The sequence below is a fragment of the Lathamus discolor genome, chromosome 1 (genome assembly GCF_037157495.1).
Source record: "Lathamus discolor isolate bLatDis1 chromosome 1, bLatDis1.hap1, whole genome shotgun sequence".
In the NCBI taxonomy this organism is placed as follows: domain Eukaryota; kingdom Metazoa; phylum Chordata; class Aves; order Psittaciformes; family Psittacidae; genus Lathamus; species Lathamus discolor.
Window position 1 is genome coordinate 60,522,231 of NC_088884.1, and position 18,233 is coordinate 60,540,463.

The window sequence follows — 18,233 nt, forward strand, 5'->3', positions numbered from 1 at the left end:
TTATTTTAGATGTGTAATTAAAGCATGATCAGTTGAAATATGATGAGAGTCTGTCTGGGACTTCTTCAAACAGCCAGTAGTTTCTGCTTCCTGTATTTTCACTTGATGAGGATATGCATGTTTTCCTGATTTCATGAGCTTTCTGAGCACACCTTTGTGAACCACTTACCATCCTGCTCTATTCTGTAAGCTTCTTTCACTGTAATTTAGTATACCTGTGTTAATCCAATCCATCTCTAATGATGTAAGAATGCTAACAACCTGCAACATTATTAATGGGTCCAAACTGTGCATTTTATATTGTTTGAAAAGAGAAGCAGTAAGCATATGAGACCAAATCCTGCCATATATATTCATATAGCTAGGCCTGTTTGGTTGAACAGGATAATATGCAGGATTAAGGTGAGTGGAATTTTACCCTTTCTATATCAAAGCCTCCTGAGGATGCTGCATTTAATTCTATTTCATAATCTTCTCTTTTATTTGCCATTTCACACCACCTGAAACTGCAGCTGCCTTTCAGGAATTTAGTTAGTCTGAGCTTCAGCTTTCTCGTAGGTAGCTTAGTGCACTAAAGCGCTGGCTTCTCTGGAGAGCCCTTAGGGAGAAGAACTCATTTAGCAGAAAATGATAATTGGGTTTTCTAAATGGTTCTGAAACTGTCACTGTATATTTGGATAGGATGATGTATTTTAAAAGCCCCTGCAAGTATGTAACCAAGCAGGGTGTGCTTTAAGGATGAAGTAGGCTACTGGGTGACCATAACTCCTGGTTCCTTTAAAGATAGTTACTGGGAAAACATGTAAGTGTGAGATAACCATTCTACCACAGAGAAGCAGCAAGCTTTCAGTATGAGGGTTTGTGGAGAGATGTTCACTTTCTATGATGGAGAGGGATTACTGTTATGTCCTTCACAGCAGTATTGGGAAAAGGGGCTGATGAGCATGGCCCATGAGCCCTGGACTCCCTGACAGCAACTCCAATTGCACCTGCAGTCAGAGTATGACTCTGAAATACAGTCTTGGAACTTGGGGAAAATGTCGTAGAAGGAATGAAAATTTGCTGACCTTTTGTTTTGATAAACGCTCTTCAGACTCAGGCTATAGGATCTGCAAATATCAACACCCAGGGCTGTATAGAATTTTCTAATTTTTTTTTTTTTTTTTTGAGGAGGAGGAGGCATTGGTTAATGTTGTTTAAAAGTGTGAGACAATAATTTGAGCTCGGGTATTTTCTGTGATATTTTTCTCTGGAAGTTTCTCTTAAACCACAATGATCATACTAGTTGCATGCCATGCAATTTGTCTGGTGTGTTGAGAAGCACAGGATGGTTCTACTCCAAACATGCTTTTTGCCTGTTGCGGCATAGTTCTGTGGGAACTGAATTTTGCTTGTAGTGTACCCATACACACACAACTGTATAGAACAGAATCATAGAACAGTCAGGGTTGGAAAGGACCTTAAGATCATCTAGTTCCAACCCCCCTGCCATGGGCAGGGACACCTCCCTCATTAGACCATGTCACCCAAGGCTCTGTCCAACCTGGCCTTGAACACCACCAGGGATGGAGCATTCACAGCTTCCCTGGGCAACCCATTCCAGTGCCTCACCACCGTCACAGTAAAGAACGTCTTCCTTCTATCCAGTATAAACTTCCCCTGTTTAAGTTTTAACCCATTACCCCTTGTCCTATCACTACAGTCCCTAATGAAGAGTCCCTCCCCAGCATCATCATAGGCCCCCTTCAGGTACTGGAAGATTTCTATGAGGCCTCCACGTAGCCTTCTCTTCTCCAGGCTGAACAGCCCCAACTTCCTCAGTCTGTCTTCATACGGGAGGTGCTCCAGTCCCCTGATCATCCTCGTGGCCCTCCTCTGGACTTGTTCCAGCAGTTCCATGTCCTTTTTATGTTGAGGACACCAGAACTGCACACAATACTCCAGGTGAAGTCTCACAAGAGCAGAGTAGAGGGGCAGGATCACCTCCTTTGCCCTGCTGGTCACACTCCTTTTGATGCAGCCCAGGATACGGTTGGCTTTCTGGGCTGCGAGCACACACTGAAGCCGGCTCATGTTCATTTTCTCATCAATCAACACCCCCAAGTCCTTTTGCACAGGGCTGCTCTGAATCTCTTCTCTGCCCAACCTGTAGCTGTGCCTGGGTTGCTCCAACCCAGGTGTAGGACTTTGCACTTGGCATGGTTGAACTTCATAAGGTTGGCATCTGCCCACCTCACAAGCATGTTGAGGTCCCTCTGGATGGCATCCCTTCCCTCCAGCATATCAACTGAACCACACAGCTTGGTGTCATTGTCAAACTTGCCGAGGGCGCACTCAATCCCACTGTCCATGTCAGTGACAAAGATGTTGAACAAGACTGGTCCGAACACCGATCCCTGAGGGACACCACTTGTTACTCGTTATTCTTAGGTCTAACTTTCTTGTTTACTTTGGCTAATCTTTCAGACTAAAACATGCTCAACTTCCCTTTGTAATGGTCACAATAGTGCTCAGCATCCTATGTTTAAATATTGAAAAATGTGGGGAATGCAGCTTGTCCTTCCATGAAAGAATCTGCTCAATTTTCTTAAATGATATTCTGGTAGTTAAAGAAGCTTCATCCAAGTATTTTAAAAATCCTATTGTGAGATTAAAAAGTATCTTTTTTTTTTTCCCTTCTCTTTTGAAGGACAGTAAGAAATATCTTCTCCCTGGTTTGAGCACTTCTCTCTTCAGAAGCACTATTTTGTTTACTGGGAAGTGGTTGAAACTTCTTATCTGTGTCAATCCTTGGTTTATCTGAGCATAGCTAGAGATGGCAACAGAGTTGCTTACTACAGGATTGTAGCAGAATTTGCTGTTCTCATTTTGAACCTTTGATCATCTTGTAGTGCTGCTCTGCTAGTCTTTCCTCATCAGGTGAACACCACAGTTGTCATGCTGCAAGACTATTGGCCTAATTTTCCATGGCCATCTATCTGATGCTCACTTTTCTTTCCAGGTGACAGCTGGGGTATTTTATATTCATTTATCACAGCTGCAGGAGCCTAGGCTACAGTAAAAACAGGGGAGATGCAGGCTCCCTGACCAATGCCGATCTCAGTCCAGCTGTGTTAGATTAACAGGATAACTGGATTAAAATGTATTTAATTGCAGAACGAAGAATTACATATATTTCAATACAGGCACCTACTTTCAAATAAAACTCTGCTTGGTCAACACAGATTTTGTCTAGTATAGAAGTTGTTCTTGGTAATAGACCAGGCTTGCTAGATAAAGTCAGGGCTTGATCTGTGGCAATGGGCTTTTATGATATGGATCATATAATGTGTACTAAAGATTGCAGCTAAACAAGGTAATAATTACATATATGCACTTGCACTAAAATAAGCTGTTGTAATTTAACCCCAGCCATCAACTAAGTACCAAGCAGCCACTCACTGCTGCTCACTGTGGGATGGGGAGGAGAATTGGAAAAAGGTCACTTTCCACCTGAAACCAGGATACAAGCATATTGGTTTTAGAAAATCTGTATGGAAGTCTCCACCACTATGTAGCTCCCCACTACATAGCTAGCTAGGACTTGAGTTGGTAAAGAGATTGATGCCCTGATCTGGTCCTTGGTCCTTCCAGATCTTTCTGATAGAAGAGTTTTTCTCCCTGCAGTATATTGTAATATATTGAATGGATGCTGCAGTACAAAATTGTCATTTCAGCAGCATTGGACCCTTGTTGTAGTACAGCAAGTTAGAGTCTTGAGAGTAGCTTTGGCACTGTGGGCTTCTCTGAACAACACAGAATTACAAGTTGGTACAGAAATCTCCCTCTAGCTCTCAGTGGCAAGATAGGTGGCTGCATTACAGATATTTTCCTTTCCTGTCTGCATGAAGATGTCCTGAGAAACAATCTTATATTGTTTGTGGAGTCAGGAAAGATTTTGATTAAAGAAATTTTGTTGGAATTTTCCTAGAGTCTTCTTGCTACTGTTAATGTTTAAACTGAAATATTTTGGGTTCAGGAAAGGTTCGAAAGAACTGATGCAGGGGTCTTAATGGATCTTACCATGCCTTGTCAAGGTGTCCTGCCAACTCACCCACCTCTACAACTGGTCTGCCAGGCTGCAGTTGAAATTTGCAGCCTCTGGAAGTCTTGGAATGGTCGGGTTTTATTTGTGGAGTAGGCAGGGCTCTGAATTGAGGAAAAAAAAATAAAAAAATTCACAATATTAAATCCTGTGTGAAGTTGAATCAGCTTTTTTCTCTGAACTGCTGTCATGGTATGTTCTATAAAGCAGAGTTTTGCCAATGTGGATTAGAGCCATGTTATTCCCCACATCTGGTTTCAAGCTAAGTTGAAGGATAAAGGGACTTGTGAGTAGAGGCTATGGCCCCTTCTCTTTATCTTGCAATATACGATTCTGAGCCTGATGAGACAGTCTTTGCAGAAGTCTCTATGTGGGTATAGTCATGCTGATGAGTATGTACATGCTTCTGTGTACCTTGCATGTTCAGAGCCTTGATTAGACTGGGAAAGCACACAGATAACTGACTACTGCTCGTGGGTAGCAGTACGAAAGGGAACAGCAGAAAGTGCCTCTGTTTGAATGCCTTAATCAGGGCTTTGAAGAAGAAATCAGAGCCAGATGTAGCTATTTTTGAAGGACAGGTTCACTTTTAAAAAGCTGCTTATGTCTCCTAAAACAACCCAAAAGCTTTCTTATCTGTTGGGTTGCTACAATTCTTGTTGCTGTTCTGTGCAGTCACAACAGTAAATGACTATACAGTATTTAGCATTAGAAGTGACTGGCATAAGCCTAAAATACCCAAGACAGCACTTTATTTGGAGTTTCTTGATATTTTTAGACTGTGCAAACTTGGGAGTTCAAGAGGATAGCGTGTTAAGCAGCAGCTACAGACATTTGTTTGCAATCATAATAATTAGTGAAATTCATTAGGAGAGTAACCGAGCTGCCAATGATAAGAATATAATGGTAAGTACTTGGTACCAGATCAGGAGCCAGAACTTGTACTAGCATAAATTCACTGTTTTGAAGGCTTCTGTGGAGGAGTTACTGAGTTAAGATTCTGATCATACTCTGATCTAAAGTTAGTGGATCAACAAAGAGTAATTAGATCCTGCTCATTTCATCCCCTTTGTAGTCAGGATAGGATTCAATGGCAGCATTTTTAGCACCTCCTACATCTTTCTGTGAAGTTCAGGTAAATACACAGTGGCTTAACTTCCGTCAGCTGGTATAGATGGGGTGGTGATCTCTTTCTCTATAACATCTACTGGCACAGAAATTGAAGGTGTAGTTGCCCTTTGCTTAGTCTTCCTTTTTTATTTTTGTTTCTTTGTTGGGAGAGGGGTTGGTTTGGGGGTTTTGTTGTTGCTTTGGTTTATTTGGGTGTTTGTGGGTTTTTTTGCTTTGATATTTTCCTTTTGGCTTCCCTATGCCTTCACTTCCTAAAACCAATCCGTTTCAGAATGCTGCTGCTCATCTCCTTTGAACATAAACACACATCACCACCTCTAAAAGCATTTTGGCAACAGAGTTAAACAGGACTTTAAGAAAGGTATATTTTTCAGCTGCATGTTTCCTCAGGTCCTTGTCCTTTTTCTCCATCTATTGTGGTGTAATCTCATGACAGATAGTTTTGTGCAATTTCTCTTGCAGCTTTTACAGGTGTCCCTTATTTTACGGGAGACTGCTGTAACCAGTCTTCTGCATAATGCAGGTCATGAAGTTTTACCCAACTCTATGCATCAAGTCCTCCTTCACCTCTTTGAGATGTAACCTTCATCCTGGTAAAACATGCCTAATCTCACCAAAGCTATTTGATAAATACCCCCTCTTAACTGTTAACAGCCACTGCTATGTAATTCCCCATCCATTCTGAGGAAAAAGAAAAACTCTCCTCCTCCTCCCAGACACCAAGTTTTCTTGTACAAAGCTTCTATTATGGATTATGGTAGATGACTTTGTTGTTGTTCTTTTCTTTTTCCCAAGTATCATTGAAATTCTTCGGCTGCATGCAGCTACTTAACTTCTGGGAAACTTAGATGCTGGAAAGAAGTAACATAGCATTGAGCATGTGGTGCTGTGCATCTCCACTGCCTCTAGTTTCAAAAGCTTCCCCTAAGTATGTGCAGCAATTCAAAATAGTATATATTGCTTTGAAGAGCTGTTTTTACATTGCTTCTTTCATCTTTATAGAAAATATTTAAATAAAGTTTGGAGATACACAGTTTAAAGTTCAAAGTATACATGCTCCCTGCACAAATTCTGTCATATGGCCTTCTTGTCCCCTATCCAGTGGAGCCAGGTTTTACTTGCTTTCACTCACTACTCACTACTTTTTCATACTATACTTCAGAAAAAGAGAAGAACTTAAATAAAAGGATTCTCCTGTTAGGGTTTATATCTTACTGGCCTCATGAACACCCTAACTGGGGAGAGAGATGAAATAAGTTTAGTATGTTATTTTGTAAGGTGCTGTATTAATACAGTGATAGGCAGGCTCTGCTATGGTGGGCTTGCCCTGTACATGGGCAAGATGGACAGAAGGAAGAAAGGGAAGCAGAAACACAGAGGTACAGCAGTTTACTCAAGTTTGCACAGCCTGACCAGTGATTGCTGTGACTCCTAGCCCTGTCTGTAGCTTTTATTGTCTCCTGAGGCATCATTGGTATTCATAAACAGCAAACTGGGAAACCAAATAACTCTGCAGATGGTGTTCTGTCTTCTCAAAGTATTTTTGGAATGGTGCATGTCTGTCAGAGGTGTTCTGAAGGTGAGGCTATTGTTCTGCAGCCATGCTTCTACTTATATCCTTGGTCTTCCCGATATGCAGGTGATCACAGACTTTCTATTCTGTAAAGAGATGGTCCTAATAAACGCATTATTATTTTATTGGAATATTTCCTGAAAGCTTTAAAGACATTGGTATGGAAGAACATTTAAAGCCCATGCAATCCATTAACATGCAGGATGTTGCTGCAGGACGCCCGGAGGTTTTCAAGCAGAGTTCAGGTACATTGGCAGAGAGCTAAAATAACAGCGGTGGTTCCCAGGCAGCTCCTCTGCCTTCAATTCAAGTAGCTCTTACTTACCCCGGTTATACAGAGCAGGTTTACAGTCATGACTCTGGCTCTTAGTTTCCACATTACCAGATGCTGCTTGGTCATTAGTTCCAATATTAAATTTTCATGGAAGCATCTGTGCAATTGATGTAGGAATGACGTTAGATGATGATAAGCAAACACAGAAGCATAATCACAAGTAGAAAATGTGAAAGTCTGCAATGATCCATTTTCTAAGACATAGCCCTTGGCAAGAACAACTGTTGAAAAGACCCTCTGGAAATATTCAGCCTGCTACTGACGATCATATTCCTTCCTCTCTGTGATGATCCTGATTCAGGTTCAGGCCCTCTTTTGGAAAACATTGTACTACTGTATTTCTTCGTGTTCTGTCAGTCAGAATCTTGGTTTTAGAAAAGTGAGCTTGCTAGAAGATGGGCACCTGATGTAAAGAGTCTTTAGCTTTCAGTTACATGCCACCCTTGGAGTACTCAAGGGCATATATAGACTGTGTTATTTGAATCAAGGTGACTCCCTTTCTTGAAGTGTCATACAGATAGTATTAGTACTGTGCTGATAATAAATGCATAGAATCAGGGAAGACAAAAAGCACAAGTGTAGTGATTTCTCTAAGAGTAACGTAACAGATGCAATTAACATGCCACAGTTTATTCTAAAGAGCAGCTCTCCAAGGCAGTTTGAGTGTTTTGGTGCCTCAGCAAACCTTTTTATTACATTGTGACTTTTTAAAAAGGTTGAGATAGTTCATTTTTAGACATTTCTAGTGAGTTCCTTTATGGAAAATAAACTTTTTGGACAAATTATCCCATGGTAAATTGCAGGATGATTTCATTAAATGGAATGTCAAGGCAAATTATGAAATATATATTAAAAAAAAATAGGAAGAAGGCTTAGCCTTATTTTTCACCTAAAGCCTTTGAAAAGAAGCCTTTCCAGAAAGGTCGGCGTGTGGTCTTAACAAGGTTAAAGATCGCGGTGCCAGGGGATACAACTATGGAGATGCCCGTCGCTCTGCTACAGCATGCCACAAAACTCACTAGGTGGAGCTCTAAGGTACCAGGTAATCTCTCTGGGGACCCACATGGGGGAAACGCTCAGTGTATCTATGGGAGGGCTCAAGCATGGAATTCACAGTGCACCTCAGCGTAGTCACACAAAAATATGGGACGGGAATTAAAATAATAATACCCCTGCCCCACCACTGGAGGATTAAGAACGGGAATGCTCAAAGCAGAGGTGTAAACATTCAGAAAGCAAACAGCTTCTGCACTGTGCGCTAGTTCCTTAGCTCTAGGAAGGAAAAAGAGTGGCATGTACTTTCACTGACCAAGCAGCTGGGCTGAGCAACTTCCTTTACATTTCCTTCCCTTCCCTTCCGGCTGAAATGTAATGAATAGTGCTACTCTCTGGGCAAGTGTGTCGTACTGAAACAGGCAAACTTTGGGGAAGAACTTGACAAAAGGAGGCATCTAAGGCTATGGTGGGATGTATCACCCAGATGACAAGTGCATCATACAGTCTCACTGTGGAGTTAGGAGTTAAAATAACCTAAAGGACAAGAGGCAATGGTCTCAAGCTGTGTCAGGGGAGGTTTAGACTGGGTGTTAGGGAAAACTTCTTCACCAAAAGGGTGATCAGGTATTGAATCACAGTCCCTGGAAGTGTTCAAAACCCATGTAGGTGTCACTATGGGCCTTACGGTTCAGTGGTAGTCTTAGCAGTCCTGGGGTCATGGGTGGACTTGATGATCTTAAAGGCCTCTTCCAATCAAGTTGATTGTGTAATATCAGAGGGTGGGCATCTATGAAAAGTGTAAAGTGAATAGGGGTGCAAAGTCATAATGAGGAATGCCTGCAAGCTATGTCAGTGCTTTAAAAAGCATCAGTCTGCAGGACTTCAGGGTGATGAAATTGGTCTCTGAGGGGACAAATGTTCATGTTTGGGCTTAAAACAGTAACATATTTCTGCTTCAGAGTGGTGGTGACTTTCACACTCGTAAACTCGCATCTGCAGCAAGAGCACTTTACAGCTTCCGTGATGATTGTGGGGAGACCGCCTGGCCCAGGCCAGGCCACACGGTCACGGGCGGAGACTCGGGTGCAGCAGGGTTTGGAGGAGCACCACTTGGGGAAGGCTCTGGCTAGGGCAAGCACCTCCCGCAGCCGGGCGCCTAGTCAGGATGCGGGGGGAGCGCGGACGGCCGCGCTCCTAGGAGTTAGTTAAGGCTGAGAGGAAGGCGGGGGACGGGTCGGGGGTGGGGGGGGGGAGTTTTCCTTTAGTCTGAGCCTAGTGAGGGTGAGAAATCCCTCTCAGCGGTTGTCAAGGAGATGGGCGGCCGGGGCGGCCGGACTGTCTGCCCTCGGAGCGGGGGGGAGCCATTTCCTCGCGGCCCCCTGCGAAGGAGATGCGACTCCTCCTGCCGCCCAGAGCCGCTCCCGGCCGCGGGGGGGCGCCCGCCGGGGTAGGGGGAAAGCGTTAACGGTCCGCACGCGCGCCCCGGTGCCTGAGGGCAGCAAAGCGGAGCCGCCGAGGGCGGCGGGGCCGAAGCCCGGTGACGCCGCTCCGCGGGCTTCCTACCTGCTGGGAGATGTAAGGGGGGCGCGGGCGCCACGCCGGTAGGCACCTAACAGACATCTCTTGGGGCGGTAAGAGCTCGACCGCCTCACCCACCGCCCCCACGCCGGCGGCGGCGCGGCTCAGGGGCAGTCTCGGGGGCGGTGGGGACGGCTCGGCCCGCCCCGGCCCGCCTCCGCCGCGGGAGCCCCGGCGAATCAGCGGGGCGCTGTCAGGGCGTCAGCGCCGGCGGCTCCGCGCGGCCGGCCCCGAGCGCGTCCCTTATCGCAGACAGGCACCGGGGGCCGGGGATCGCATCTTTATCATGGGCACTGTTTGCTTTTCGCGGCGCTGCTGTTTGCTCTTTGCTCTCGCCTGGGCCGGCAGGTTGGCAGGAGGCAGCGGGGGCGCAGGTAAGAGGGGACTTCTCTCCGGGGGGCAGCGTGTTTGCCCGCTCTCCTCTCCCGGGTGTAAGGTGCCGAGGGGGAGGTTACTTCTTGCTGCTGGTAGCGCTGGGGGTGTTGGAAGTTGTGGTGGGGCGGCGTTTTCTCGCGTGTTTGACACTACCGGAGCCAAGGGACGTCTGGAGGGAGAGACGGGGAAAGAAAAGTTACTTTCCTTGAGTGCCCAGGAGATACTATGTGTGCTGAATCCCAGAGACTCCGCAGGGGAAGCGTTGGCTGTTCTATCTTCACAGGTTTTCCCTGTCTGCGCATTAACCTAAAGCACTGGCGTTTCTTCACAGCCGCGCTCCTATCTCTTACATAGCAGTAATGGTATTAAGTCTTTGCTACGGTATTTAAGAAAAAAAAAAAACCCAAACAAACAGACCAACACCCCCCAAGCCCCCATCTGTCTAGGAATTTTGTAAGCCCAAAGTAATTTCTTAAAGATGTGTATGCAGTCTCTGAAGTTGTGCTAGAAGAAATTCTTTAAGGTAAAGTAGTGGTGGGAGGTGGGGGGAAAAGGGGGCGGTGGAAAATCTCTTTCCCTCAGATACATGAGTTTAAATGCAACAAAATGAACAAGGTCAGCGTAGAAGTTCTTGAAGTCTAAGCAATGCAGTGTGAGATGTGGAGCAGAGCAGGGGCTCATATTTGGTTTTGCCCTTTCATTTGACTCATTGGCATTCACGTCTGACTCCCAGGCATCCTCTGGTTGCTGTGAAATGTCCCCCTTGGCTCAATGTAGTTTGAATTTTTGACGGCATTATAAAGAGTCCAGCTGTCACTTTCGCTGATCTTGATGGGAGATGGGTGCGGGTTTAATGAGTCGAAAGTATAAACCAAAACATAAAAAAAAAAACCCACAAACCTCAAACCTTTTCTTTTTGTGCTTGACTGGATCTGTGTCTGATCCGGGCAACACCCGCGGGCCCCTAAACTAATTCGTGTAAATCATAGCTAGACCTGAACCGGCGCAGAGGTTAAAATAAACGGGAAAGAAAGGAGGAAACATTACAGCAGCCCTGCGTTTCTCCAAAAAATATGACGCCCTGCGTTCAGTACCCCTCTTGCTTTAAAAAAAAAAAAAAAAAAAATTTAAAAAATCATGTATATATATATATATATATATATGTAACAACAATACAGAATGCAGGCAGCTCTCTTGGTGGGGTCCTTGAGGTGCCCCCTTCGGGGCCGTCCTGGTCTGCACCTCTCTGAGCAGTCCTCTGCTGTGTGCCATGGCACCGTGTCTGATTATTCTCCTCTCTTTAAATAGCCTCCTCCAGTCCCCGGTGACTTTGAAGGATCCGGGTGTTATCACTGGAGATGGCTGAGTGAGCACTTCTGAAACAATTAGCGTTGGGATTTCAAGCTAACAATAAAACTGTTTTCACTTTGGTGCCCCTTTTTTTGAGGATCTGTTAATCTAATTGGCATGAAACCAACTGCACGTCTCTCAATGGATGCCCCCTTTTCTCTCTGCCCTCCTTCCTTCCCCCTCCGCAGTACCCCTCTCTCCTCGATACTTCCTAAAAGTAAAACGGAGGCTGTGCTGTGTGCTGCTCTGCTCGTTGTTACCGGCTGCTAGCCCGCCCCTTCTGGGCAGAGCGCTCCCCTCCCTGCCCTCTCCTGCGACCCCCAGATGTGAGGAAATCATTGCTAGGTGCGTTACTGACACGACGGCCGCGGCTGACAGCGGCGGCTTGCCCCGGCCCGGCCGGACTCCCCGAGGCAGTGCCGGCCTCTGGCAGCAGCGGCCCCGCCGCAGCCCCTTGCGTAGGGGGCTGCGGGTGACTGGGGTGGCCGGGACCATCTGTGGGGAGCGCGGGGGGCAGGGCCGGTTAGGCAGGGCTTTAAATGTTCCCATGTTAACTGCACACCCCATCCCTGAATAGGTCGGAGCTTTTTTTTTTTTTTTTCTTCTTTTTCTTCTATGTTCACTTCATTAACATTCCCACGACTACCAAATCTCGACTCTCTCTCATCCCCCGCCCTCCCCCATCCTCTTTAAATCCGGGGGAGAAAACGACTGCCCGTCACTGAAATGTTTGTAAAGGCTTCCTATCCTGAAAGCAAGGAAAGCGGTCTGCGTCCCCCCTGCCCCTGTCTGTCTCACCAGTGCGGCACCCGCCTGAGCAGGGCCTGGGGGGACTGCTCGGACTTCTGCCTTCTAAATGAGTTTTGCTTCGTGGAGAGGATGTTGTTGCAGGTTGCTTTTCTCCATGCTAACTTACTCAGTTTAATATGGTCTTCACTTTTTTTTTTTCCTCTTAATAAAAAGGATTAATGTGGGTTTGCTGTTCAAATATTTCTTTTTCTCATTCCCCTGCCAGCACAGTTTATTTAAACTGGGGTCTGTCTTTCTAACTTAAGAAAATCTCTTTGCTAGAACATGCAAATGAGCTTCCCCCCTCCCCCCTTTTCTTATAGGTAATTTAAGTGCTTTCTTGCTTTTTTAAGATGTGGGTCTCCAGCACCACACCTATAGAGCAGGAGCTAATTTTTAGTATGTCTTATGATTTCCTAATGCAGAAACGTGGGACCAAGTCCCTCCAGCTTGGCGGAGCAGTGCTTATAAATGACTTAAAGGGAATAACGCTGGTTTGTTCAGTTACTTAATGTCAGATGTTCTCATTTCCAGGACGGCACTCAGAAGGCAGACAAGCAAACAGCTTCTTCAAGTGGGCTATCTATTCGTGGCGGTTTTGTGTGTCTCAGATCTCCATTCTTATCTGTCCCCTTGGGGTTCCTTCTGTACTTCCAGATGTTGACGAGTGCGCAGAAGCTACGGATGACTGTCACATCGATGCGATCTGCCAAAACACGCCGAAATCCTACAAATGCATCTGCAAGCCGGGCTATAAAGGCGAGGGGAAACAATGTGAAGGTAAGTACAGCTCGGCTCCTCTATCTCTCCTCCCCTCCCTTCTCTTATTTGTTTGGTCTTTAAAAGCTTTTGTAAATAGCTGAATTCCTGAAACGATTAATGCAGATTTACAGCTGCTTGACCTCAAATCTCGGTGTTTATTGGCAAGCATCCCCCTGCTGCTTTTGCTAATTGTCCGGCATCAGACGCCTTGTCCGCGAGCCTGATGTTAAAACCAAAAAATAAAGTGTGGTAAGACGCGACGTTCCCCACGGAGGAGGCGACCCGTGGATCCCCACCAGCTTGTCCCTGGCGGCGCTGAGCACGCTGCCCGTGGGGGCTCGAAGCGTCGCGCCGAGCACGTGGCTCAGCCCCGCCGGGGCGCGCCCGTGGGGCTGGGCCGGCCCGGTCTGGGATGGAGCCCCTGACTCGGTCCTAGCCACAGGGCGGGCCGGGCAGCCGTGAGTAGGCTGGACCTGCTTGCGTGGGGCTGTTCCTCGGCTGCAGGCGCCCGGAGTGGCCTCATGCCTTCTCCCGCAGCCGCACCAGTCAGAGGGGCTGCGGGGAACTGGGCCGCCGCCCTCTGCCGTGGGGCCGCGCCTGCCGGCTCGGGGTCTGCGGCCTCTCCATCCTGGCCCAGCACAGTGTTGCGGGCTGCACCAGTCGCTCTCTATAGATTACGGTGAGGCACACGGAAGCTTGCACCCTCTGCCTGGCTATCTTGTGATTTACCATCACTCCTCTCTCCCAGTGAGGGTCTCATCACCCCTGAGCCATTTACAGTCGATATTTTTCAGTGTCAACTTGAATAGGACACTGGAGCTTGTTTTATTTTGACAGTTTGCATGTGTCATGGTCATCCAATTTTAGTCTGCGGAACATTATTTTTAAAAGAACTATTTCAGATTATTGTACTTACATAGACATAAGTTGTTTGAATTCTGTATGTCCTTGCATCAATCCTTGCAGCTGAAAAAGACCTAGCATGAGTTATTAGGTGCTGTGTACACTCATTTCAGATTTTATGAACTCCATCTTGCTATTGGACTTCAGCAGAGAGATTGTTCTCTGGTGAAAAGAACAAATACTGTAATCACAGCAGAAGGCCTTACAAATAAAAGATGCAAGATTATTTTTCTTTTTCCTACTTGTAGATGCTTAGCAGCTATAAAAATTCTGTTTCCAAGTCTCTCTATGGCAGTCCGAAACTTTTTCAAAGTCTATATTGTCAGTCCGTTAAAAAGAGTAGAGACCTAGAAATTACTTTGCTGAAGTCTCAAAAAGTTTGAAACCGCGTATTATTCTCCATGGACTTCCAAAGTGTTTGTTCAAGTGCCTTCATAAAACATTTTTGCGGTTGTCATATTTTTGTGTCTTGGGCTTAAATCGACAAATTTCTACTGTCCATCTGTTGGTGCTCTAGTGTCTCTTAGCTGCTGTTCATTTGAAAGCCAGATATTTTTTCTGGCAAACAGAATAATCATTCAGCACCACTTCTTTCCCTATTCATCCTTTCTAGGGAAAGAGCTCTGTGCAGAGAAAATGTACTCAGGGCCACAGCTGTGGACACTACAGCATTCTCAGAATTGGTGGCACTTGTGTTGGGTTTCCACATTGAAGTTTCCTGAAAGCTTTAACTATTCATGTTTTAGCTGTTGATCTGTTTCATGGTAGACCTGGCTGATACTCATGCTTATTTAATACCCATATTTCTCTTTACCTGACTTACGTTGGCTCAATAAAAAAGAGAGCTCAGTAAGGAGTAAAAAAGTAGATCAGTAGATCTCTCTACGGATTAACATACAGAATCATGGAATTTCTGTGGTTGATGTAAAATTTGTATCTAATGAAGTTTAGTATCTGGCAAGCTTGATAAGTAAAGTAAGCTGGGGCGGACTGCAGTGCATTCTGCATGGGTGTTAATTGTTCAGTGTTAGGTAAATGGACATGAAGTGTCTAAACCAGGTACTACTATCCATGATATTTTTTTTTTTTTTACACTGTTACAATAAGAGTTTGAAAGATTTTGCATCAGCTCTGTACCTTAAATTTATAATTAATATCAAACTTTGAGATGAGCAGAAAGCTTGAAATTTTTTCAGATGCTTCCTTTCTGAAGCTTATTTTAGATTACTTAAATAGTATCTCTTAATTTGATCCCAGAGTACTTTGAAACTTTGTTACTGAAATTATGTACCTCCAGTGACAGGCAGATATCATTATGTTCTTTCTGTAAGTGAGTAAACTCAAAACTAGAGAGGTGAAGGAAGGGTCATACAAGTCAGACCTAAGATCTGCCTGATGTCTGTTGTTCACATAGAGTGGGTTTATTTTGCACCCTGAGGTCAAGTATTCAAAACCTACAGAAATAAACAGACTAGCAATATTGATTGGTATTTAATGTTCTGTCACAGGACAACACTGGTAATCAGCCATTAAAAATTACCTTTTAAGATAAAAGTTACTGTGCTTGTAATAACAAACATGAAATACACCAAATGTTTTTTGTTGTGCCAAAAACAAAGCTGGGTCGTTAAACAATTCTCAGTCTTTATAACTGAGCTTTTTTAAATAAGCTTTTTTGACAACTGAAACCAGTTACCTATGAGAAAAGCTTGTCTTTTGTACACATTTTGTGTCTTTTCTCTTGAAGTTTGTAGCACTCTACCTGTATTGCTTCATGTCTAAAGAACATTTATTAAAGCATAAGTAACTCCCTTACAATGCAGGCTCTTTTATAGGGCCAGATTTCACTAAATAAGCAGAATTGCAATTTGTTTAGTACAGTGAGCTTAAAGAAATGATCCTATATGATAAAATTTATTTGAATAAATTTTAGTGAGCTGCTAGTTTGGGTTATACTGGGGCATTAGAATTGATTCAGAAGCTTGTGGTTGTTAATTTATTTTAAATATCAGTCTTAAATATTGCTTTCATTCACTTAAAATACATTTTTAGAGAACGGGATAGAGTGTGGGAACCAGCATGATTTGGTTGATTCTTAAGTTTTATAAGAGCAGTGGAGGACATACTTGTACAGATGTGTGCAGTATGTGAATAGGTATTTGTGTACCTTTGTATAATTGTTTATATTTTTTTAATCAAAGAACATTATTTGAAAAATTGGATCTTTGGGCTAGTGCAGTAAATGTGGAGCCCAGTCACTTGTGTAGGATTTTGTGCATGTTTTGCTGCTCTGACCTAAAGGGCGGGGAGAAATACGTAAGACAGAAACGTTCCTTTAAGCACATGTAGAGAGCTCTAGGAGCAATTCTACTGAAATAAAACATTTTCTTGACAGCCTTTTAAATTCCTTGAGCAGGGAGTTTGTTTCTGAACTTTTATTTTCTCCCAAAATGTCTTTTGGATTGGGTTTCTCCAGAGTTTCGGAGGATTTGAGCTGAATTCTCGGTTCGCACATCTACCGTACCTTTTTTTTTTTTCATGGGTAGCCTTCTTGCCTGCACCAGCTGACCTGTTTCTTTCCACAGAGCACGGTTATTTATCCAGACAGAAGAGCTGTTCTTTCTGTGTCCTGTCTCCTGCTTCCTTCTGTAGATTTCAGTTCACCATGTTTTTCTTCAACCAACTATCTGCTATGCTTTGTCAAGCCATATGGTCAGCATTGCTGTGATGGTATTTCCCCATGTAACACCACATATCAATAGGCTTTGACCACAAATTTTCTAGCTAGCATTTTCATATGTCCATTTCTATTAAATATACAAAAACTATTAATCAAAAACTGATTCAGTTGCCCTGGCAGATTACTATTAAATGGAAATCTTTCTTACTGTGATTTTAGTCAGTGTATCAAATGCAGTGACCTGCATTCAACTCTTTCATGTTCCCGTGTTTTTTGTCTTCTTGTCTTTACCTTCTCTGTATTGATTTTCGGTCTCACTACAGGTTGGTAATCTCCTCACAGGCTGATATCTCAATCATAGAATCATACAACAGTTAGGGTTGGAAAGTACCTCAGGATCATCTAGTTCCACCCCCCCTGCCATGGGCAGGGACACCTCCCACATTAGACCATGTCACCCAAGACTCTGTCCAACCTGGCCTTGAACACCACCAGGGATGGAGCATTCACAACCTCCCTGGGCAACCCATTCCAGTGCCTCACCACTCTCACACTAAAGAACTTCTTCGTTATATCCAATCTAAACTTCCCCTGTATAAGTTTTAACCCATTACCCCTTGTCCTGTCACTACAGTCCCTAATGAAGAGTCCCTCCCCAGCATCCTTATAGGCCCCCTTCAGATACTGAAAGGCAGCTATGAGGTCTCCACTCAGCCTTCTCTTCTCCAGGCTGAACAGCCCCAACTTTCTCAGCCTGTCTTCATACGGGAGGTGCTCCAATCCCCTGATCATCCTCGTGGCCCTCCTCTGGACTTGTTCCAACAGTTCCATGTCCTTTTTATGTTGAGGACACCAGAACTGCACACAATACTCCAGGTGAGGTCTCATGAGAGCAGAGTAGAGGAGCAGGATCACCTCCTTCGAGCTGCTGGTCACGCTCCTTTTGATTCAGCCCAGGATACAGTTGGCTTTCTGGGCTGCGAGCACACACTGAAGCCGGCTCATGTTCATTTTCTCATCAATCAACACCCCCAAGTCCTTTTGCACAGGGCTGTTCTGAATCTCTTCTCTGCTCAACCTGTAGCTGTGCCTGGGTTGCTCCAACCCAGTTGTAGGACTTTGCACTTGGCATCAGCCCACCTCACAAGCATGTCAAGATCTTTCTGGATGGCATTCCTTCCCTCCAGCATATCAACCAAACCACACAGCTTGGTGTTATTGTCAAACTTGCTGAGGGCGCACTCAATCCCACTGTCCATGTCACTGACAAAGATGTTGAATAAGACTGGTCCCTACACCGATTCCTGAGGGACACCACTCGTTACTGGTCTTCAGCTGGACATGGAGCAATTGACCACAACTCTGTGTGCAGCCATCCAGCCAGTTCTTTATCCACTGAGTGGTCCACCTATCAAATTGATGTCTCTTCAACTTAGAGACAAGGATGTCATGCGGGACAGTGTCTGACACTTTGCACAAGTCCAGTTAAATTGTTAGCTGGAGAATTTTGTCAAAGTAATGGAAATTCCAAAGGGTTCAAAAGGATTCCAAGTCCTGAGGTTTCCTAGGCCTTGACAGAGCCTCCTTTGTCCCTGATGCCTGTGTTGGGTGTATGCTGTTGTAGGGTACTCTGGCATTGAACAGTTTATGAAGGTGTTTAGCTCTCAAACCTGGTTAA

At 44.7% G+C, this 18,233-nt stretch overlaps 1 protein-coding gene across 4 annotated transcripts in view; it reads left to right on the forward strand.

Annotated features, from left to right (window-relative positions):
- The first annotated feature begins 9,927 nt into the window (after positions 1 to 9,927).
- The window catches only part of SCUBE1 (signal peptide, CUB domain and EGF like domain containing 1), a 213,101-nt gene continuing 204,795 nt past the window's right edge, over positions 9,928 to 18,233 (forward strand). For all 4 annotated transcript variants that reach the window (XM_065673120.1, XM_065673131.1, XM_065673139.1 and 1 more), the window contains exons 1-2: positions 9,928 to 10,070; positions 12,868 to 12,990. In XM_065673120.1, the coding sequence (XP_065529192.1) occupies positions 9,983 to 10,070; positions 12,868 to 12,990 (211 nt within the window). In that variant the 5' untranslated portion in view covers positions 9,928 to 9,982. The remainder of the gene's footprint in view (positions 10,071 to 12,867; positions 12,991 to 18,233) is intronic.